A 23,417-nucleotide genomic window follows, 5' to 3' on the forward strand; every position below is an offset into this window, starting at 1 on the left:
AGCTTGAAACAACCCCTGCAGGGAGCGCGCTGGTAAAACAACTCCATACGGAGGTCAATAAAATGAATGCAGGGATTTCCTAAGGAAGCCTCGTGAAATGAACGTGACCAAAATGAAGTCGCTAACAGACCTTTTAGCATCCTATACTATAAAAATCGATTGTGACAAAAGAACTGCAGACGCATCACACAAGAGATTAAAAAAGTGAAACTGCAAAGAAAACCATGTTATTTTAAATATACTTGTGCAAGTGCACCTGTTAGGAGATTACTTATTCTAATAACAACAACCATTATTAACATTAATAATACTGTTAATACTAAAAAGAAATTGTATGTTGTATTAATAACCACTAATAACCATTGTTAATATGACAATATATACCTAAAGAGTAATTAAAACGTTGAAGCCACTGCCAAATAATCAAAAGGAATTAGAAAAATGTATATTCTGATGAACTCTACATTTCTCCAGGAAAAGAGAATACTTTCCTTACATACAAGGCCCTTTTCTATCCATGTGAAAAAACATAATATAGAAGTAGCACCTGCAAATGCAAAGAAAAGAAATAACACGGTAGGACTAACACTAATAACTTGGTGACATCTAACCCTGTGCCTTCTTAGCACTTCTCAGAACATCAAACGTCTACCAGGTATGCAGTTAGCATACATCAGAGTTCAATTTCTAAATTCTGTATTGGTTGGTGAGGATGCTTCCTCCTAACCCTATCAGGCAACGCAGCTTCAAAGCACCATAAAAAGGCAAAAATTCCAAGTTACTCCTGCAGGGTCAGAGCACCAAAGGGGCAGAATGTGAATCAACACATCACAAACCAAAATATCCATGTTTATGCATCTACGTTCAATTACGATCTAAGAAATCATTCTTATCAAAACATTAATTAATCATACCATGACATGTTCTTCTCTGGTAAAACCACAGAACATTCATACATGCTGATCCCAAGCATACAGAAAAGTTTACAAGTGTTTTTATTCCTTGGCCTTTCCACAGATCCTAATAAACTACCTTTCATGCACAGAATAACCGTGCTTTATAATCACAAAATAGAATCCACATGGACATACTAATGTGCAATGTATATCTTCATAGAAAAGTAGTGGTATAATATAACGTAGATCATTTTCTGAGTACATTTGACATTTCTGCTCAATCCCACCTCCCTTTTCCTTTGCCAGTGCCATGCAAATTTAAGTTACTCGTTACACAAACTATAACCAAACCACTTCTCCGACACCTTAGAAAACCCACTCCCCCTCACGATTGCAATGCTGGTCCCTGGAAGACTAGCTGCCCAGCTCTTTCTCCCATTCTTCCATAAGAATTTTTAAATGTACACATTTACTGGCACACATGTACAGTAACACTCAGGAAAATGTGATTTACAAGCATGCTGTTCCCAAGTTGAGGGCTGACGGGTGCTGTGCAAGCACATGCCAGTGAGGCACTTAAAATAGGGTCTCCACTTGGGAAGAGATTAAGTGATTAAGTCTGATGGTGCTGCCAGCTGCTAGTTGCAATTTAAAGGGCTGGAGATGTTTATGAACTAAAATCAGGACTTTTTCCCACCTCCCCGACTCTTCAATACGCTCTGTTGAAAGCTACTCGGGAAATGACTGAAAACGCTGCTGTCTCTCTATGTCCGAAGTCAGTTTCCTAAGAGACCACAAAAGCCTATTAAAATTTGATCTCGCCTGTAACAAAAGCTAACAAATGAATGGATCTGGAATCAGAAAGTCGTATTTCACTGCATCTGTCAGCACCAGCATTTCACGCAGTTTACATGGTTAGCATCCAATAACATTCCAAACATCTTTTTATCTTAAAAACAATTAAACTTTCAACTGTCTCTTCATTTCATGTATCTATTTTTTCATTAATAACAGTGACTGCACATTTTCAAGCTCCCAACGCAGCAGTCATGGAAATATGCCTGCTAAGCGTGCTGTGGAAATCATACTCCTGCTTAACAGCACGATCACCTTATTTGCTCGAGAACTACATATGAATATCCTTCTTTCCCAAATTGATGATAAAGATGCAATAAACATTTTCTCAATATTATCAGCACTGGAGGAATAAGAACACAGTTTCCTGTGTATAAATATTTGCAATTTTACCTCTTTATGAGGATTTAATCAGCACAGTATAAAATGCCTCTCTGAGAAGTTCAACTTGATGCCTTATGGTGCTATACCAATGCTTTCTTTTTATATTGCATCAGATAAAATGTAAAGTGAACTTTTTAGGCAAGTTACATTAGGACACACACTTTTCATTCTTCATGACATGCAAGAATTAATTATTTTAGCATTATGCATTACATACACGTGGTACCTACTTTTGTCATTTGTACACACCCGTCTCTCAAATTTTATTACTTCCAAATCTCAGAAGCTAAGTAGGTGCCTGTTAACGTGGCAAAGTTTTCTTGCATTGCCACTAAGACTTTCAAAATTTGGCATTTAACATAATATTTATGAACTTTTTGCTACACTTCAGAAGTTTTAGTTGTGTAAGTTTTCCAGAGTTGTTCCACTATTACATAAAAAGCCGGTATGGTTTGCACTTACAAGCGGTTTCAGCTCTTGACTGAAACGTGACTTATTGATTCCTCCTTGACTGAGGAACACTCTGAAAACTACAGGAAACTTATAAATGAGAAGAAATTAGTCTGGCAGTCTATCTATTGTCATCTAGAAATAATAGAAGCCTGACACATGAAGTCTTCACATTGTAACAGGTCTGTAGGAAAAGTTAAGTGTCCCTGATCAGAAGAGTAAAATGCATTTGCTTGCACGGCAAAATAAACACTGATGTCAACACAATGCTGGAGTCTACAGAAATACAAGAAGTTCTACCAAAATGTGTCCTCCCTTTTTGGAAGTAATTGCAGTAAGATGAGAACTAGTCAGCTGGAAAGGACTTGTAAATAAATAAATGGATAACTTAACTTCCTAAATAAATCAGAATAATGTTTGTGGTTTTTTGCTACTGTTGCATTAAATAACATGGCTCACAAGTGTTCCCACTTTCCCAGAAATTCTTATATATAAAAGAACATCCCTCAAATTCCAAAAACAACGGAAAAAGAATTATTTTCAAAGGACAGAACTTTGGGAGTCTTACCTAAAACTCAGGTTGGGCTTTGCCTACTCCTTAACTGAAGTTTAGGAATGGGGCCTGACAGTCAGTTGACAACTCAAAATGTATGTATTTGCAGTTCTTTTGAAATGACTGCATGCAGAAGCTTCTCACATTCGTAGTAATCAGAATTGCATTTGCCATCATCTCTAGGGATGAAGCCCCCTCTCTTTTAAAGAATAATCCCTTCTTTGACACCTTTGTCTCCAGCTATGCTTCAAATAAAGCACACTAACTAGATAACTAAAACATCTCATTCCTTATTAAAATAATTAAGCATTATAGTTTTCATTATTGATACAAGCTATCAATGTAAGCTGCATTTCAAAACCATTAAAACCTTACAACCCCGGATTTCATCTGCCATTCTTCATGGCCACATCATAAATGGCAGCTTTCAGCTACCCGTGCATCTCCCAGAGCTTCCACCCCACTGCTTCATGCTTTTTGTAACAACCTTGATAGCTAAGCTTCAGCACCATTTTGTAAGCGAAAAGCTTTGCCTTCTGCATCGTTACATTTCGTCCAACTTGGATTATGTCAGCTCTTCAAGTTAGTTTTTTCCCATGACATCCTATTATTCCTTTACATTCACTAGAGTCACATTGTTAGCTTGTGCCATCAGCAATTTCCATTAACAATTTCATTCGCAGCGACTTTGCAAACATTATAAATAATATCTTATAAATAATGTTTAATCTTTTAATGTCTTAAAAGATTAAAAACAAAACAAAATAATTAGGCAATCCTAACCACCCAGCTTCATTAGGCAGTCCTAAACAACCCAATTACATATCAAACAAGGAAAATGAAACACAAAAAAAGAAACTGATCACTGGTAATGTGCGTTTTCACTTTAGCTTCCTATACTTAAATCTAAGGTTGCAAAAGACACTATTTCAAGCAAAGTAGTCTTCCAGCACTTGGAAACAAAATGACTGAATTGTCAAATGACAAAACCAAGAAATATTATTATATGAAACAGAAGATCCATAAAGATAAGCTGTACCTGCTTTTCCTTTCAATGAGAATAGCCATGTAAGAAGCTGGTAAAGCAGCACCAAAACCAGGAGACCAAAAGTAGAATTTTCCAAGTAGTTTCCTGAAAATGTAATTTGTACACGTATTACATGCAGAGCAAACAAAATATTGACATCCAACACTGTATTCTACTTTTATCATAAAATTATGCATGTTCCATTAAAATGAATTTTGTCCCTTTATATTAATCAATATTTACAAATAAACACTAATCATTTCACTTTTACAGTTGGATAGTTCTTCTCAGAGGGGGGTACATAAACATTAACATCTGAACTACTTTATTAGCATTTCCATTTCATTTAAAGGATTACTTTAAAGAAAGTGGTGCTTTCAATAGATGTTTCTGAAAAGTTGCAGACGCTCATTATAGGAAAAAAAAAAACTATCAATGAATAAGTAATAGTTGCTCTTTTCTCTGGTACTTGTTTGAATACATCTTCAGGAAGATGTGCCTTGTGGAATGTAGGAATGTAATCCAGTGAGCCACGAATCAAATCAAATTATTCCAGCATACATCGTGCTCTGAAGACAGAGAAACTATTGCTAAAAACAGTAAATCACTCACTCACAGTAAGCCAGGGAATTAATCTGCACATTACAACTAGAACCAGCAGCAAAATCCCAGTTGTGTTAGGGTCAGTGGGAAAGCTCTCACGTTTTGCAACTAGATCTGTGTTTCTCTGAGAGTCCACACGATGTCAAGCATCAAAATTCTTCCAACTTGAAACACATTTCAATTAAACTGGTGCTGCTAAACTGATAAGCGCCATCACTTAAGGAAAATATAGCATTATGGTGGAATCTCCCCCTTCTAAAAATAAAGCGAATAAAATACAACAAACAAAATGCCAAACGAAGCGTAGGAAAAAAAACATCTTAGATGAAATTTCATATTGATAACACGAAAGCAAGAATTACTATTATTGGTACCACGTGGATTAGAGCACTTTTGCTGTAAAAGGCATGATTAGCCTCACTTCACACTTCCGCTGCAAAAGTAACATTACCAGTAAGCAATGCCAGCTTATGTTCGTAAGTGAAAAGAGAGCCAGTGTATCAGCAACAAGTGATGTAATGGCAATTACACACACAGTTCATTCCCACGGCTGCAAAAGGATAATTTCTCAGGATGACAATGCCAAATGCCACAGGAGCTAAAGTTCATTATTAGGACTCTCTTGGAAAGCAATTACTGTATGAGGTTTCAGAGAGGCCATTTTAAACAACTTAAGTATGAACACATCCTATCAGACACACCTGTTAAGTAAGAGAACAAATGCCTTTTCTGTGGGAAAGAAACGGCAATTTGTTCTTTCTGCACGGTTTACGCCCCCTCTGTGAATGGTACATGTTCAATTTGATAAGATTTAGGAAGCAACAGTATATATTTTGCACAGTAAAAGTCAGTGAAAATTAAAGCACCTGACCAGTAAGTGAAACATTTAAACTTCTGCTGGAATAAATGAAAACAAGTTTTCGTTATTATTTACTTGGTTATTTTACATGGTCTACAGGTAGATACTGGAATGAGAAATGGGTTGTCTTTTAAGTTACACATCTAATTCCTCACCGTACAACTGTATCCAAAGCTGAAAAGCTGGTTGACACGTAAGGTTGAATTGACTTAAGCAAGCTAACGTAAAGCTGTATGTGGGAAAACTCAATTACTCTAGTCGCTAGACTAACAGGATCGTGTCTTCATGAGATTTTGCATTAATTTAATAAAACTGAAAACCTAAAAATCACACTTATCTTTTAACCAACTTAATGCTAGCCAACAGAAGAGCCCAGCACTTCCGTCTGAAGCCTAAACAGATGCAGGCTTCTGGAGCTCGTCAGCAGAAGGGATTACAACCCCCAGCTGGTCTGTCACACGCCCATAACACAGATCACCACCTCCTCTGCTCTGCCAACACAGCAGGCTGCCCACATTCCCCAATTTATTTCCAGGAAAAAAAAAAAAAGAAGAGTCAGCTAACTTAGCTTGGTAATGCCTTCTAGAATGAGAACATCTATCTAGAGCCTAAGCCATTGCTGAAATGGGGCTTAGATGCTTTGGAAATTTTAGCCACTTATGAAATAGAGAGAATATTAAACCGTTCTGGAAATCATTTATTTTGAATTTTCTTGTTTAAAATATTACACCCTTGAAAGTAATTGCAGTTGTTCCCATTTTGGTGGTTTTCCCTGATGGAAAGCAAGGAAGTATTACAAAAGCACCAAAAACACACATTAGCACAAGTCAGACTTCTCACCAACAATTACATTTCATATTTAGGTCTTCTAATTGCTACCGGAAGACTAAAGAAGTATTTTCTACATAATGCAGCGTTAGACAGTGACTGAAGATTCACTGGGACTTAGGTAAAAGTATGAACAGATGAAGTGGGCACATTATCCAGGAGACCCTACACACCTGCCAACACACCTCCTCCTTGGTGTTACGAAGAAGGAAACAAGGCAACTCTTTCTCAAACCAAGAGTTGTGCAGGTAAATACGAGTTAACGTGTCCAGCTACAAACCCTTCAATCTGTTGCTTTGCTCTAGAATTCCAGGAGCCAGCTGCTGGACGGCTTTGCTTCTGAGTTACTGCCCCTCCTGCTTTCTGGAAGCTCTCCCACTCAGAGGATAAAGTCTGCAGGAAATCCTGGATGAAACCAAAGCTCTGGCCAGGATAGACATTCATAGAACAAAAACAGGGACTTGGACTGAGACGATCTTATCCAAAAAATGGTTTAATAAGCTTTCCCACCAAAAAGGATACAAAAATTGCAGCACACATCCGATTACACAAATCTATCGCACTTAATCTCTTACCACTATCTAGAATCAGATCTAGAGGATCTAGATCTCCAAAGTCTCAGACAATCTCTTTGCATGGTCAAAACTTGACTTCAGAAATATTTAGGATGCAGTTAAGCAATATATTTATGGTGCTCTGCCATTCCTTGGATGGATTAAAATATACAATACCAAATGGCATTCTGGGCTGGAAAACGACACCGTTATTTTTGCTCTCAGGGGCTACTGAAAGTCAAAAAATCTCCCGTATTGTATAGTAATTAATTCAACGAATCATACAAGCGCACACAAAAAACAGCTGCACACCAAGTGGTTAAAAAAAGCAGAGAAGTCTCACATGCACATCTCTATCCTGTCACCCACCCAAGAGCAGATTAGAGAAGGAAGCTCACATGGCTCAAGCTGCCAGACAATGTTTATATTCAGTACACTCCAAGTGAGGGACTTATCAACATTCTGAACTCAGAATTAGATCTTAAAAAATAAATAAAGGCATACTGTACACAGCTTTTAAAGATATCGTGTATTTATGCTGCTTCCTGGCTCGTTCTCAGTTTCTCTTCATAGCACTTGTCTCTGACCCTATTCGAGTACTAAAGTGACTTGTTCAAAGAACCTACCCTTGATGACACTCAAACATCTTCCTGATTAACACAGTAGCTAATTTAAAGTTCATCACTGCGTGACCAGGATAGGACGGCTCTTTTCCTTCCAGTGGATTGCTTTGCGCTTTCCCTCTATCAAATTTCATAAGCCATTTTAATCAACAGATCTTTCTGAAATAGCTGACAGTCAATTTTAGACTTCCATATCCTAAATAGCCTCAAATAATCTCACACAATTCTTCATCCCTTTTTCGAGACTGGTTAGGTGTATGCAGGACAAAGAACATAGCAGGCACATTATTGGCAACCTCTTCCTATTATGCAAACCGATTATTTATTCCTTCTTTTGTTTCAGACATTTTAACTGCTTGTTAATGATTTCCTAACTCCTGGAAGGTAGGGAATCTTTCTTCTTAAAGAGTCCTAGCAAGCAATCTTGGTAATCTTGCCGTTTGGGAATTCATATATCATGCATCAACCAGCGCATCTTTAGATACGTATTTATCCTTCAAAAAAAACGAATTAATTTGGAAGGTATAACTTCTCTGATAATCACGTTATCCACTGTTTGTTTGAAATGTCCATTTGGAACAAATCTTTCTAGGAGAGAAAGATCAGGCCTTCTCACATACTCTCTAGGATATATTTGGATTTCATGCAACTACGTATTTGAAATCAGTAACAAGGAAAAAAGGAACCAAGTGAATACATTGTCTCGTTTACTGATTTAAAAGACTTTACAAATGGAGGAGGAAAAAAAAAGAACCTTCATATTCAAGTGGTAAAACCAGAAAGCACAGCTATCGCTTGTCTTACTCCTAACTGCTACAAATGTGTATTAAAAAAAAGACAAGTTTTTATATAAATTTAAAAAGCTTCATAAAAATGGCTTTCATATTACATTGAATTTTTAGGACAGTATACCAACCTTAGAATGCAAAAGCAAGCAATATACAAGGTCCCATTTGCTGTCAGAAAGGAGGTTGACTGCAAGATCTCAGGTAGCAGCTTGTGCAAATAATAGTCAAGTTTTCTTTTCCTGAGTATAGCTGCAATCTGAGGGAGGAGGGAAGAAAAAAAAAGGGGACAAACTTTAATTCAGAGACTTTCTTGCATCGTTTAAAAAAAAAAAAATCAAGAAAGGAAAATGAGATATGCCCACTTAAACAATAAATCAAAGCCTATTAAATTTGCCGGTTTTATGAACAATACCACTTCCTTTGAACTTGTTCCAAATGTTACAATATTTATATCAGGAAATACACCAAACAAGCCTTAATGCAAAGTATAGGAGGAATTTTATTACCTTGTTACCGTTGGCCATAATAGTCAGAAATGCTGTCTGCCAGATATCAGAACTTTAAGATGCAATAAATTCACGGAGTTTTGTCTTTAAGGCAATTAAACCATCTCCTAACAAAGGTCAGAACATCACTAAGTTACCCAAATACAGGCCCTACACAGTGTCTGTGAGGTGACTAGGCATTACTAAAGGTTTTATACTCCAATTAACCAACTGCAAGTCCTGCCAAAAAGATCTCACCATGTGCCAGAAGAACATACTCCTGACAAATTTTATAGAAACAGTATGTTATCTCTGAAAACTGCCTGTTGTAGAAAACAGGTTGGATCTAAAAAATAAAGGCTCTTCCTGGTCAGTTTTATTCATGTTCCATGTTTTTTAAAGAGCTGTTAGTGACTCAAACACAACAGGCCCTCAAATCTTTCTTGTCCACTGAAATTGTGCAACTGCAAGAACAAGGAGCAAGGCTTCTCTCAGAGGCACGTGGGGCTAGGACAAGAGATAACAGACAACCTGAAATACGGAAAACTCATGTTAGGCGTAAGAAATAAAATTTCATTTGAGGATGGCTGAATATCTGAACAGGCTGCCAGCTGTAGACTCTCCATCACTGGAAGTCCTTGAAGCTGAAGCTGGAAGACGCCCCTAGGAAGCGCATCCAGCCAGCCCTGCTTTGAGCAGGAGGTTGGGACCACACGGCCTCCATGGGCACCTCCAACCCCCATGTTCCCATGCTGCCATTAGATTATAATTTGGGTGCACTGTGAAGTAGATTTTTATTTTTAAATAGCGATATCTTCTTCATCTGCACTGGTTTCCCAGGGACTCTCAAAACTAGCAGGAATTTTCAGGCAATTCTTAGAATTACAGAAGTTGTAGACAGAGAGTGCTTCTCTCTAAAGAGCTGATGAACACGACGATAGGCGACCTGTTGGCTCAGCAACACCTCTCAAAGGCTCAATTCCTCGAGTTAAAAACATGGAGTGAGCTCTTCTCAAAATCTGTCCACTTGCACTGATGAGCAAGGTGTTCTGGATAAAGAAACGGGATGAGGATTCTGCTAGAACAAACCGCAGGAGAGTGCCACCAAAATTCGTATCCAAAATGAAGCTTGAACTAAGAATTGTGGAGCAATATATGCATGAGCACACTTCTGAAAACAGATTTGCACAATACTTAATCAAGTGTCACGACTGCTTAAACCATAATGGATTAGGCAATAATGCAATCCAGATAATCTTTCTGTTGAAGCAAAGTCTTAATGCAGTCTAAACAGCAGATTACTAGTTGCTCCCTCCTCTGTTATTTCTAGCCTACTGTACAAAGGTCGTGAACACTTGGAACAGAAGAACATTGTTTTTTTAAGAACATAGCTCTTACAGCTGAAGTGTAAAGTCTTTTTTCCTCACAGTACCAGGAGTATAAAAAAAAAAGATTGCTATCTTATAAATTAATGTCAAAGTTAACGTTTATTTCTGTAGCTCCCCCAGTGAGCTTTATACTATTTTAAGTTGCTGCTTTCCCTCCTCTTTACTATTCTACGCCCAAGTGAAAGAAAGGAACCAGAAATAACGACACACAAACAGGTCTGAGGAAGCACTGTACGTAACAACTAAAAGAGCTATGCACATGAAAGCAATGCAGCTTGAGAGGGAGCAAACACTGGAGGCACCACTCAGGTGAGCTGGGAGGTTACTGTGATGCGGGCCAAATCCTTAACAACAAACCCACTGCCCAAGGCGCAGCAGCAGACGGCAGAAGCAGATACCAGCAGCGAAGGAGAGGGCACAAAACATCCCGTAGCCATCTCCCTGGCATTAATTTCCACACAGAGCGCACTAACAGACCTAGCACAAGGCTGTCCAGCGACCTGTGCTACACGAGGCTCCCCGTAGAGTCGGACATGTGGAAATGCACATCTCATGGAAAGCATGGTCTCAGAGCTCCAGCACCATCCGGGGAGACCTCACTGCAGCCTTTCAGTACTAAAAGGTAACTTATAAGAAAGATGGAGAGAGATTCTTTATAAGGGCACACAGCAACAGGACAAGGGACTTTAAACTAATGAGGCTTTAAACTAAAAGAGGTTCAATTTAGATTAGATATAATGAAGAAATCCTTTACTCAGAGGGTGGTGAGGCACTGGGACAGGCTGCCCAGAGAAGCTGTGGATGCCCCATCCCTGGAGGTGTTCAAGACCTGGTTGGATGAGGCCCTGGGCAACCTGATCTAGTGGCTGGCATCTCTGCCCACGGCAGGAGATTGGAACTAGGGGATCTGTGAGGTTCCTCCCAGCCCAAACCATTCTGTGATTTTACGTAAAGGGAGCACGTGAATCCTCAGACTCCTTCATTTAGGCACCTAAGGGTGGTCTGTATCAGGACCCGAGTGCTGACAGATGTAAAAGTTGGTTTGGGGAGTTATTCACTCCAAGAACGAAGGACTGCAATTGGAGTCAACGCACTGTCCCAAATACTGCACTACCAGGCAATCCAGGAGGCCAAAAGCAGCTCCGTACCTCCCCGCTGCTCTTCTCACCCCTCTCCACAGTTTCTCAGTTTCACTATCGCCTTTTGGAGACAGAGTAACAAGACCTTTACAAAATAACATTCTTCAGCACTTACAAAATACTGTAGATTTCCAGCTTTAGTAAGACAGCATGGTATGTCTGCAACATTAGTGGAGCAACGCTGTGCTAGATAATGCTACGAGTGTCTGCCACTGCATGAAACCCCGACACCACACCGCTGCCCCTCCGCCTCGAGCAGCCTGTGCTGCTTCACCTCTCCTCCTAACCCCGAGGTCTCGCTGCAATGCAGGGCACAGAACCAACACACCCCTCACACCATGGGAGAGTCTTGCACGAAGTACAACCCACGGTCGGCGCTGGCTCTCCCTCTGCTTTCCTTCTGAGGCCACTGTGTTTCTCCTGCCTATGAGAAGGCACCAACAAGCCCGAAATCACATCTGCAGCCAGGAGGAGGAGACTCCATCAAATTCCAGTGGATTATCACCCAGGTTTCACTTACTCCTGACTTCTCCAAAGCAATGCAGCCTTACCAAAATCAGAGGGAAGAATGATGCTCTCAGAAAAGAGATGTTCCAGCATCTCCTTTGAGTAACACCAGCTGCCAGGAATACATCAGATCTGCTGCAACCTCCTACTCAGGCTTTCCACAAAACACCGAGCTACTCTTAAAATGTCTTATTTTCAATGTACCCAATGACCTGGCCCTAGGATATTTAAAAGAACTATTCAGCTGCCTAGGATAAAACCTGTTATTAGCTCCACCCTTCAATGGAACTTACATTTGACCAAGATAACCCTTCTCTGTACTGAATCACTTTTCCTTTTTTAAAAAAATACACGTATCAGTAAGGCCATGGAAGAGTTCCACAGATGCTAAAAGACATCGCTGTGCTGTTTTCCATTCCAAATAAAAGGCACAATGTGGCTTGTACTTCTCATTTCCATGTATATAGCATATCAACCATTAAAAAAAAATAAAAAAGGAAACAGAAGACCTAATAAAACCAATGCCATGATATAGATCTGATATGCCATTAAGACCCCATCACATAAACCTTGTTACTAACATTTTAGGCAGATTTGCTCTCTGCAGGTAAAGAATATTCAGACTTGAAATACCTAACACTAAAGATTCGTTTATTCATCAAAAAAAATTCAACCCTAGTAGGCATTAAGCATTTGTGTCATAGCAGAACATAACCACTTCTTGTCACCTAATTTGCCAGAATTCTGAAAATCAATAAAGAAAACCCAGATTTCAGAAACTAGAACTGACATCCTCTCACCACAACTTAAGGAATTTTTTTTACACTATTAATTTTTAGGCACTAAAGAAACTTTCAGTAGTATCACGGTTTGCAGATGCAGTCTTTGTCTTCTTTATCGCCCTTCCTGCAGTTTCACTCCCCTTTCTTCTCTCCAAACCAGGGGAGGCTCTATAGATAGAAGAAGGAGCCCAGATTTCCTAATGTTTTTGTACTCTCGGCTTCCTAAGGGTTAACCAATAAATCCCAGCTTTTCCACTGTATATAAGTATATAGGGTATATAAGAAATACTCTTCTAGATGCACAAGTGCACAACGACTAAGAGCAAAAGGGAATTTAAAACTAATCATGTACTGCCACAAGGCAGATGGCCTAAGAATGTCCAAAGATTTCAGGACTTCGCAGTTTCCTTCTATTTGCATCCACAAGTTACAGCTCTTGATCTCCCTTCACAGCAACACAGGCTGCAGAAAATTCAGACATGCTGCTGAAGAAGGATGAAGCAAAAAGAAGCCCTGATATTTCATGATTAATAACACAGAACAGCAGGGCTGGAAGTACAATATAACAGAGAGAAAGTTCGAGGGAAAAAAACTGAAAGTAACAGACTGAATTCTAAAGAAAAAAATCAGATATATTCAAATATTAAGAAAGCAGAAGAATTCAAATATCACAACATACCGTTTTGAACGTCTACTGTTACTTTTCCAGTGATTTGCAAACCCTAAAGACAAAAATTCAAGCCTGTCCTGCATACAAGGGTAGACATTTGTTATTTAAATGACAGCTGAGTAACTCATATAGAACCGTAAGCTGAAATTTGAAGGAAGTAAAAAACCTCACGGCAACAAAAGTAAAGAATTAGAAGCATAAGTGCGTATAGATTAATTATCATTATGTTGCTGCATTTGTTGCATCTCTGCATAAGTTTAACTTGGCAACTGAACCCCGGCAGAGCCTATTACACTACCTAGTATGTGTATCACTGGATACTACAAGTATAAGGGTATGCACACGTGAATCTGGGTGAAATCCAGATCGATCACAATGCTTCAGTCCTCAGACAACTGAACTGTTGCTTTCACAGTCAGACAAGATGACTAAGACCTGCACAGCATTAAGAAATGCCTTGATGAAATATGCCCCGCTTCTCGTTGCATGACTCCTGTGCCCTCTGTGCCCTACACACACACTGGAAAGAAGGCAAAGGGAGCCAGACCTGCCAGCCTTACCTCCAGAGAAAATATTTCTGGCCCCAGCCAAAACAATTAGTTTGATGCTGTGAATATCATCAGGTAGAGCCTCTTGAGTAAGTTAAGTCAGGCATGTGGGAAATGTTTTCTTTCTACCTGCAAGACTGATCCAGTACTTTGCAGTGTCCCAGTACCCACCTGTGGAAATACTGAAAACAGAAAGCTTGTTTGTAAGAAAAACAACTCCTTTCCTCGTTTCTGCACACAATTAGTCAAAACTTGAAACGCAAAATTCAGATATTTCAATGCAGGTCTTTAGCAATATTAGAAGACTTTTGAAGGTAATCCCATACCTACACTACCTATAAATGAAGGGAACAGCAGGAGTAATAGATCACAGCAAGACACAATTACCTGTCCTCCAAAATCCTTGAATACACAAGCACCATAAGGATTCCCTAAACAGCTGATTATGTTTTATGCACCTAGCCCAGACTGGAAGATTCCTCCTTCCTCATTCTGTAAACCAAACACAGTTACTCTTCAACACTAATCACCCCAGTTTCCCTAAAGTTTAAAACAAGCTCTGATTTAGCTCTCACTACGCCACTTCGGCCACTGCAATCTTGAAATATGTAGCTAGATAGAAAACTTTCATATAGATGAAAAACTTTTGTAGCATTTTTTTTTTTTAAATGAATCCATTCATTAGTGTTAGGTCAGAGGTTAGACTAGGTGATCTTGGAGGTTTCTTCCAACCTAGATGATTCTGTGATTCTGTAATTTTAGCACTGGTGGAAAAAGCAGGGGATACAAGCTACTGTATCTCTATGACTGTTTTCATGTGAAAGGAAATGAGGGTAGAAAGAAACAACTTTTTTTTTTTGTACCTTTATGTACAATATACTATGTGACAATGGATTTGGAAGAAGGGGCCACCCCTCTACTAGAACACAAAAAGTCATGAACATACCCCTCTGGTATCCTCAGTTTTCACCTATGTCCTTTAGCTACAGACTCTCCAAGAGGCATTGCCTTGGCGTAATGCACCTGCTAACAGGCTGACCAATATACCCAAGCTGATGGGTTATGCAGCAGGCCAATAAAACACACAACTTGCACCAACTCTGCTGTACTGAGCACAATTTTTTTTTCTCCTTCCTCCATCAAGCCCCCATTTTCTAAGCTTGTACAAACTTTAAGAACGGTACCCCTTCAAAGTGAAATTAGCCCACACAAACAACACTGACTGATGGAAACTGAAAAAGCATCATCATTTCTCTCTCGTTCTTTCAGAACAGCAACTAAAATCAAGTAGATTATAACAAATGTTTAAAAATAAAAAAATAAAATATGAGCTACAGAAGTATTCAGACACCTAGCCAAATCTCCAAGACTTCAAAACTCAATGACTTTCATGAAGTGGCTATCTATGAGGTTTGGGCACATTTAAAATGCAAATTTAGAGATGACCAATAATGCTGTCCAACATCTCGTCCACCTGCCTGACTTCAGGGCTAACCAAAAGCTAAGGCACGTTCCCGAGGGCACTGTCCAAATGCCTCCTGAACACTGACAGACACGGGGCATCAACCACCTCGCTAGGAAGCCTGTCCCAGCATCTGACAACCCCCACGGCACAGGAATTTTCTCTCATGCCCAGGCTGACCCTCCCCTGGTGCAGCTCTGTGCCGTCCCCATGCGTCCAGCCATCGGTCCCAGGGAGCAGAGAGCAGCACCTCCCTCAGCGCTTCCCTCCTCAGGGAGCTGCAGGGAAAAAACTAAAAGCAAAGCTATCCTCAGTATTTAAACTAGTGAAGAAAATCCCTTATATCACTCAAGTGACAGGCAGAACTACAGACTGTCAGATATCTTTCTAAATTATATGCAAATATTTGTACACCTAACATTTAAATGTATGTTAATTATATGTTCTCTTATATGTTTTTGTTATTTTTTCTTAATTTTCAAGGACATTAATCCCTTGCATTAAAAATGATTTTTAATTAATTTTTGAATTAACAAACTCAAAACACCCTCAGGTAACATTTGCGTTTTGAAAGACACTGTTGTCCAAATCAGCAACTTGTTTCACATGCCTCCTCCTAAACATTCAAATTTGCCGTTCTTCAATTAGCTGGTCCCGCCCTGATTTCACAGATTACAAAACCTCACTTCCAGATGTTTTTATTTCCTAAGTCAGCTCCTGCAATACTCCGAGGAAGACTGCGCTCTGCTGCTCTCTCCTCTGATGTCCTCTGTCCCTTGAGAGATGTTACATGACGATTACCATTAGGGGGTTGGGCTGTTTTCTCGTGTTTGGTTTTGGTTGTTTGCTTTTTGTTTTGTTTTTTAAACTTTCCGTGCCATCCACCCAACTAAAAAAAGAAACAGATAGGAACACTCATGTACTCTTTGAATGACATCTAAATTACCTTCAGTCCTGGCATCATTCTCATTCCACGGAGGCCTGTCTTCGCCACTTGTTTCCCTTATACTTTAAAAAAAAAAAAAGTAAGGGCTGATCCTTCATTCTCTTTGAAATGCCTGACTCGGTACAATTTTCAGTAACTTACTTCTTACCTTGAATTCCTGCACTCAGCTGTACCAGCTTTAGAGAACAGACTTACGTTTGCTTTATAAGCAGCCCTTTAAGCACGTTTGCTGGCTCCCAGTGCTCGCACTGCCTTTGCTGAGATCTGTTCGGTCAGTCGAGGCTGGGCTTTCCCTGGTTTTCACCACTACTGAGATGCAGGCTCCAGGCTGCTCCTCGCACCTTTCAGCATAATGAATTCAGCTGCACTGAAGAACTTAAGTGATTCTTTTGAAATTCTCAAACTCTGCCCCTTTGAAACATAAACATCTCACCAAAGGACTGGTTTTCTTTATTTTCTCTTTATGAGAGGATGTTACTGGTCTGTCCTGAAAGCCACCCCAACAGACCAGAACAGTCCCAGCCAGGAATGAAGATGTTGCAACCGGGTTCTTTCTTTAGTAACACTTAAGCCAACTTTAGTCCTCATTAAACTGGCGTGCAGAAGAAGCTAAAGGCAGGAACACGCTGACCTGTAGGTCATTCAGAGCACAGCCCGGAGGTATGGGAGACAGCACAGCCCTAAGACGACCAGATGTCCCAGCACAACGCAACCACAGCGACTCCACGACCCTCCCTGACAGAAACACGTCACGTTTCCTGATGGCCCACCCCAGAGACCCAAGCTGGCGTATAGAAACACAATCACAGGTAATGCTAACATCCTTCTCAGCCTCCCCACCTTACTTCACAGAATCTCACAGAATCACAGAATTGTAGGGGTTGGAAGGGACCTCAGGAGATCATCGGGTCCGACCCCCCTGCCAAAGCAGGTTCCCTAGGGCAGGTTGCCCGGGTAGGTGTCCAGACGGGCCTTGAATATCTCCAGAGAACGAGCGCGCCTTCCAAGCATGCAATGGTTCACAGCACAAAAAATAACAACAAACTAATTGCATTTTAACATATGCAGGAATTCTGCACTAATTTAGAACACCATCTGGCCAGCAGCCCTCTCACACACCTCAGAAAGATGCCACACAGTGACTGTACCTATAGAGCCAGGTAAGCCAGGGCTGTTTGGTGCATGCTAACTCCCAGACTGGGCTCGAGATGAACCCAAGGAGCTCTCCCTCCGAGACACCACAAGGGAAGCAAGGCTGAAGCACCATGGGCACCGTCCGGCCTTGGGGTTGCTCTCTGGCCTTAACCCACAGGGATGTAAACACGGCCAGGAAAGCGCCGTGACTCCACTCCCACTTGATTCGGTCTCACCTTGATCTTTGGCTGGTGATGCTGTCTTCCATCCAGCAGTTTTGAAAATCATTCATTAGCTAAATAGGTTCATTCTTGTCGTGGCCTGATGTTGACCGGTGACTAATCAGTGAAGAGACCTGCCAGCGTCCACGTGCAAGACTACCTGGCCCATGCTCTTAGCAGTACAAAGAGCCCTCCCGTGTTTACATAGAAAGGAAAACGATTTATTCTTATATGCTTGCTGATAACACGTATATTTAATGCTATTGTATAAAACACTGCCCTAGGGAGTTTACAGAATAAATAAGATAGATAAAATAAATAAGCCTAAGAAAAAGAATAGCGATACACAGGGGTCAAACAGAGACAAAGGAAGCTATCAGCACTGGAATGGTAAGTAGGAGAACAAATTTGAAATGGTAAGACAAAAAAATCAATTGGCATTTAAGAAACTGAGGTAAGAGTGCTGTATTCAGCCCTGGGGCCCCCAGAACAAGGAGGATGTGGAAGTATTAGAACAAGCCCTGAGGAGGGCCATAAGGATGATCAGAGGGCTGGAGCACCGCTCCTGTGAAGACGGGCTGAGGGAGTTGGGGTTGTTCAGCCTGGAGAAGAGAAGGCTCCGGGGAGACCTCACAGCGGCCTGCCAGTACCTAAAGGGGGCTACAGGAAAGCTGGGGAGGGACTCTTTGTCAGGGGGTGCAGTGACAGGACAAGGGGGAATGGCTTTAAACTACAAGAGGGTAGGTTTAGATTAGAAATATGGAGAAATCCTTCACTCAGAGGGTGGTGAGGCCCTGGCACTGGCTGCCCAGAGAAGCTGTGGATGCCCCATCCCTGGAGGTGTTCAAGGCCAGGCTGGATGGGGCTTTGGGCAACCTGGGCTGGTGGGAGGTGTCCCTGCCCATGGCAGGGGGGTGGAGCTGGGTGGGCTTTAAGGTCCCTTCCAGCCCAAACCATTCTGTGATGCTATGAAGGCTATTACAAGTACAATAGGAAACAGCCATGGCATGAGCATGAAAAATACCAAAAATTAGACCAAAATCAATGTGAAATGAGTATGAAAAGCAAGACCAAAATAATTATGAAGAATGTACAAGACGAAATGAATTGAAAGAAATCAATAAAATACAGCAAGCCCCAAGGACCATTAAAAGTACAGTGGAACGGCAGGCTCAGGATATACCTATTCTGCTAAATAATGGCTGAGCAAGCCCCCAGCCCAGAGGACAAGGCAAATGGACCCGCTGGCATCCACCCTGCTCTGGGTCCAGTGCTCCTCCCTCCTGCGCCAGTAGATCTGTCTCAGAGACAGGTATTTGGAGCCAGAGCTGCACTGACCGTGAGGGTGGACCACTGCAGGACCACAGCTGGAGCCGTTCCCCAGCAATTTGTTTTGGGCAGAGGAAGGGCAGGAGATGTAAGGCAGAGGGAGCTGGTGCTGGGCAGGACACCGGGGAGGTCAGGTCAGAAAAGGGGGGAAGGATCCTGCCTTAAATTAAGCAGGGACAGATGACCAAAGCAGGAAAACGAAGAGGTGAAGGACACACATGACTTGGCAAGAAGTCAGAAGAATGAGCTTTACAGCAAAGCAGCAATCAGACAATTTTTACTGTAGTAGAGGAAGCATCACCATCATATCTGATTACCTCAGATACACAACAAAGACTTCCTATCACTGACCAAGCACTTTCATCCACTAGAAAACATGTACCACCATCAAACAAGTGCCAAAACCCTTCAAACCCTCAGGAAAGAGAGGACTTTGCCCTAACGCGTGTCACGAATGGCAGATTTCCCATGCGAGGTCAATGGAAATCAAAGGCAACAGAAGCCAAGGCTTCAGACCTGGTATTTCAGCCACTCATTTCTGGGCCCTTCATCCCCCAGCTTTATACAACCTAACCGTGAAGTCATACTCTACACTCAGAATTTCTAGGAAAGCCCAAATTCTTCAACTCTGATAATATAAGATCACACCTCCAAATTGGTGTTTTGTTGTTTTTTGTTTTTTTTTTTTTTTTTAGCATTGTCTAATCTAAAATGGACACAAAGAGAGAATACATCAGCTTTCGATGAAGGCCTTTTTCAGCAACATTTTTTAAAGACATTAAGGCAGGCAGTTTTAAATAAGCATAATTATATTTATTGGTGGTTGTTTGTCTTTCATTTTTGAGACAGCAATTTTTAACTTTTTCTTTTCCCCCTCGTAGTGTTTTCACCTGGGAGCCTCAATAAATACTATAACTACTGAAGACAAAGCTTCAGAACCTTTCTGGTGAGTAGTGTATCAATATGCAGCACCTGTGGCATCTCACTCTCTTTGAGCCCTCAAAGTTTGTGTTCTCTTCTACTGTATAGCACAGCTCCAAAATAAGGACTGAAGAGAAACACCACACATTTGTCCCCAACCTGCTGGTCACAACAATCCTACAGAAGATGGGAGTTTCCATTGTATGGGCTGAGGAAGACTCAGAACTCTGCTCTCCCACGAGTTCACCTGGATGTCCAGTTATTTAGCCAACGTACAAAAGGCATCTCTCGCCTTTGGGTGTGAGAAGGCACGAGCAGCTAAGACACAAGATCATGACTGAAAGCGGCTGCAGTAATCGATTTGGTGGATTTCATAACTGTAAATACATACAAAAGCAGGCCTCTCAGAAGACCCACGCACAGGGACGCTTGGTTTGGGAAATGCAAGCAGCCTTAGTTATGAAAGACGCATTCCTGCCAGCCACTCCACATCAGGACACATGGCCAAAATGTTAGTGAGGCCGCATACCCATCGCAATCTCCAAATTCTTCAGCTACCAGCTTCTTACCCTCTCATTCCATCTGCAGCTTTACTCAAGTGGTCTATAAACCTAAAAGCTTTCAGGTTATTTTCAAGACACTTCAGAAGTTTAATGACTCAAAAAAAAAATATAACAACTTTTTCTCCAAACGCACAATAAGATGTCAGAATATTACCTATAAACCCAGGACTTGATTTTTTTGCACTGACACAACATGCAAAAGGCATAAGCAAGGAGTGAAAACCTACTCCAAAGGAATCCACAGCTCAACACCTTAGTGGATTGACGTTTTCAAACATGACCCTTATATCCAGGCACTGCTCCACTTGAGCCAAAGTCCAGGGATCTGAGGAGCAGTGGGACACCACTGTCATTTTTCAGGAAGCCATTTCAGGTTGCTCAAGCATCCAGGTATCTCTGGATCTAAAAGATTTTACGAGTTACCTGGGGTGCTTCAAACCGAGCAGAGCCACCAGCCGGATGTACAACTCCACCCCAATAAAACCCACATTACCCAGCACATAAACACTAGGAAGATCCTTTTCCCCAAAGGATGGCATTTAACGAAGTACTGGTATAGCTAATAGATAAGCCCTCGCGTATTAAGGAATAATGGAGACACGGATGTTTCCGCAGGTGTGTGTTACTGATGGACAGATAGGGTGGGTAGAGGTACAGCGGTGTTTATACACACAGCCTACACACCCTAAACACAACATAAACACACACTGTCTTCTGATCTCTTTGGAGAGTGGCCAAATCCATGGTACTAGGGGAAGGAGTACTCCTTAAGATGCTCTGAAAACGAAAGGGACAGAATTAATACAACTACTCGGTCCCAAAAAACGTCACCGCAATTACAAGAACTTTATTCTCATAAATACTTTGTCAGGACAAGAGGTTACGAGAGCCACCAAGGGAGATGCACTGCATGGGAAGCTACCTTAGCATAACTTTTCTCACACAGAAACATCCCTAAAACAGAAAAGGGAGTTGAAGTGTTGAAAATTGAAAGCATAAACTGTCAGTTCAAAAGAAAATTGCATTATAGTTTTCTAGCCTAGAATGTAAAGAAGTGTAACACGCAACAGAAGCCCTTGTACTTTTTCCCTACAGAATTCTCTCTAAAAACAAAATCCTCATAGAAATCAATCCCTATTTATTTTAATTATAATGCAATTAACAACACAGCATAGAAGACACTGTTTGTCATTAATTACGTATTACTTGAGTACATTATGAAACCCTCACTGTAACACTGAAAGCGTTTATTAAAATTGAATACGGCACTGCGAGTATTTCAAACACTACTCTATAACTTCTCTAGTGCTAAGTACGATATGGAAATATTTCACATGGAGCATTTCTCACCACTTTCTTCCACCTCAGTTGCCACCTCTGCCCCTTATATCAACCCTTCCAAGGAGGGAAATTTATTTTATTGTCTTTCCCTCCAACACCAAACATATTACTGAAGTTTCTCAAACAGACCTAAGCATCTGGAAAAAATAACAAAGGGTCGCTCACTGCATCTACTAATTACTATCTGACTGCTAAGTATACTTTTGGGGAGTGACATTTCAATTTAGATATAAAAGCTACATTTGCTAAACCAATCAACAAGTACTGGAGCAAAATACAGACAGTGAAAGTATGATTATCTGAAGATTTATTTTTGCAACCAAAAAAAATACTTAAATACTGTTATTAAAAAACCACCACCACGCAGCACTATTTCATAGCAAAGACTCTAGCTATTTACTGAAAGCCATCGTGTTACACACCAAGCACTAGCACCGCTTAAGCATGGCTCCATCGGTGTCCCAATGACTGAAGAGCAGCAAAACGCCAGAGACACAGGGTGCAGATGTTACGAGTTTGGGCTCTGGATTATAACTGTCCCTAACCACATGCACTTCTCTCCCAGAGTGACCTCTGGCAACTTCTCCTCTACTCAACCTACTTCCTTTCCACACCAACTCTTTCATCTACCTTTCTTTGTTATTAGCATGTGGCAACAGGAGGAACAAACAAGCGGAAGCTATTTTACAGGCCCGACAGAAAAAAAAAGTGCAATTTTTGATGCTGTGCTGTCAGACGGAGACTAAGTAGAACTAGCAACATTCTGAACATCCACGGATATGACTAGAGAAATAAAATAACTTAAATTCATCCCATAACGTGACTCTAAGAATGTAGGACTGAATGTTTGTGCTATGCGACTGTGACGTTTCATTTGCAAATACAAGGATTTCAAATACAGCTTTAAGTCTGACAAAGAATTACTTAGTGATGGTTCATAACTCAGGAGAGCTCCTTCCCTGCCAAGCTACTTAGTGTGCAAGGCCTCCCCTTCACCCTCTGCAGCCCCTACTGCACCCTTTCACTCTTCACCTTCTGCTGGCTCTGGTGTTCTATAAAACTTCATAAAGAGTTGATTCAATTCATTAATGTAGCTGAAAATTCAGCTAAAAGCAGGGCAGTAACCTCCTCCTGGGTTAGTGAACGAACCTGCTCACGGAGGGCGATGATCAAGTCCGAGACCACACGAAGGAGGGAATACAATTACGTGCCTGGGAGCACAGGAAGGTGAGGGCTTCCTCCCTCTTTAGGTAACTGAGATTTCAGAGCAGCTCAGGTTTAGATTACTCTGGTAGGTTAAACATCATTAACAAAGACTTCAGAAAATTAAGCGCTGTCAATAAGGGAGCGTAAAAAGCTGGTGCAGTCATTTTGCATCTTGCATGACACCGGTTGGAAAGGTTCCCACCCTACCTTGGATTTGTGACAAGACGTTTGTGGGTCCACAAAGTCATACAGAATGGGAAAAAAAATGGGGATTTGGGGGTTTGTTTTCCTTTTCAAAGAAAAAAGGGGGAGCTTTCCACCAAACCTACACCTGCAGGAGCTGTGACATAGCTAC

The 23,417-nt window shown here is 40.9% G+C and overlaps 1 protein-coding gene across 3 annotated transcripts in view; it reads right to left on the reverse strand.

The window, feature by feature from the left end:
• Window positions 1–23,417, reverse strand: part of TMEM135 (transmembrane protein 135) — a 181,598-nt gene that overhangs the window by 156,271 nt on the left and 1,910 nt on the right. For 2 of the 3 annotated variants that reach the window (XM_066989912.1, XM_066989913.1), the window contains exons 2-3: window positions 8,549–8,676; window positions 4,178–4,270 (exon numbers count right to left, since the gene is read on the reverse strand). In XM_066989912.1, the coding sequence (XP_066846013.1) occupies window positions 4,178–4,270; window positions 8,549–8,676 (221 nt within the window). The remainder of the gene's footprint in view (window positions 1–4,177; window positions 4,271–8,548; window positions 8,677–23,417) is intronic. The other variant, XM_066989914.1, reaches the window with a different exon arrangement.

This window comes from Anser cygnoides, chromosome 1, assembly GCF_040182565.1.
Source record: "Anser cygnoides isolate HZ-2024a breed goose chromosome 1, Taihu_goose_T2T_genome, whole genome shotgun sequence".
Lineage (NCBI taxonomy): Eukaryota > Metazoa > Chordata > Aves > Anseriformes > Anatidae > Anser > Anser cygnoides.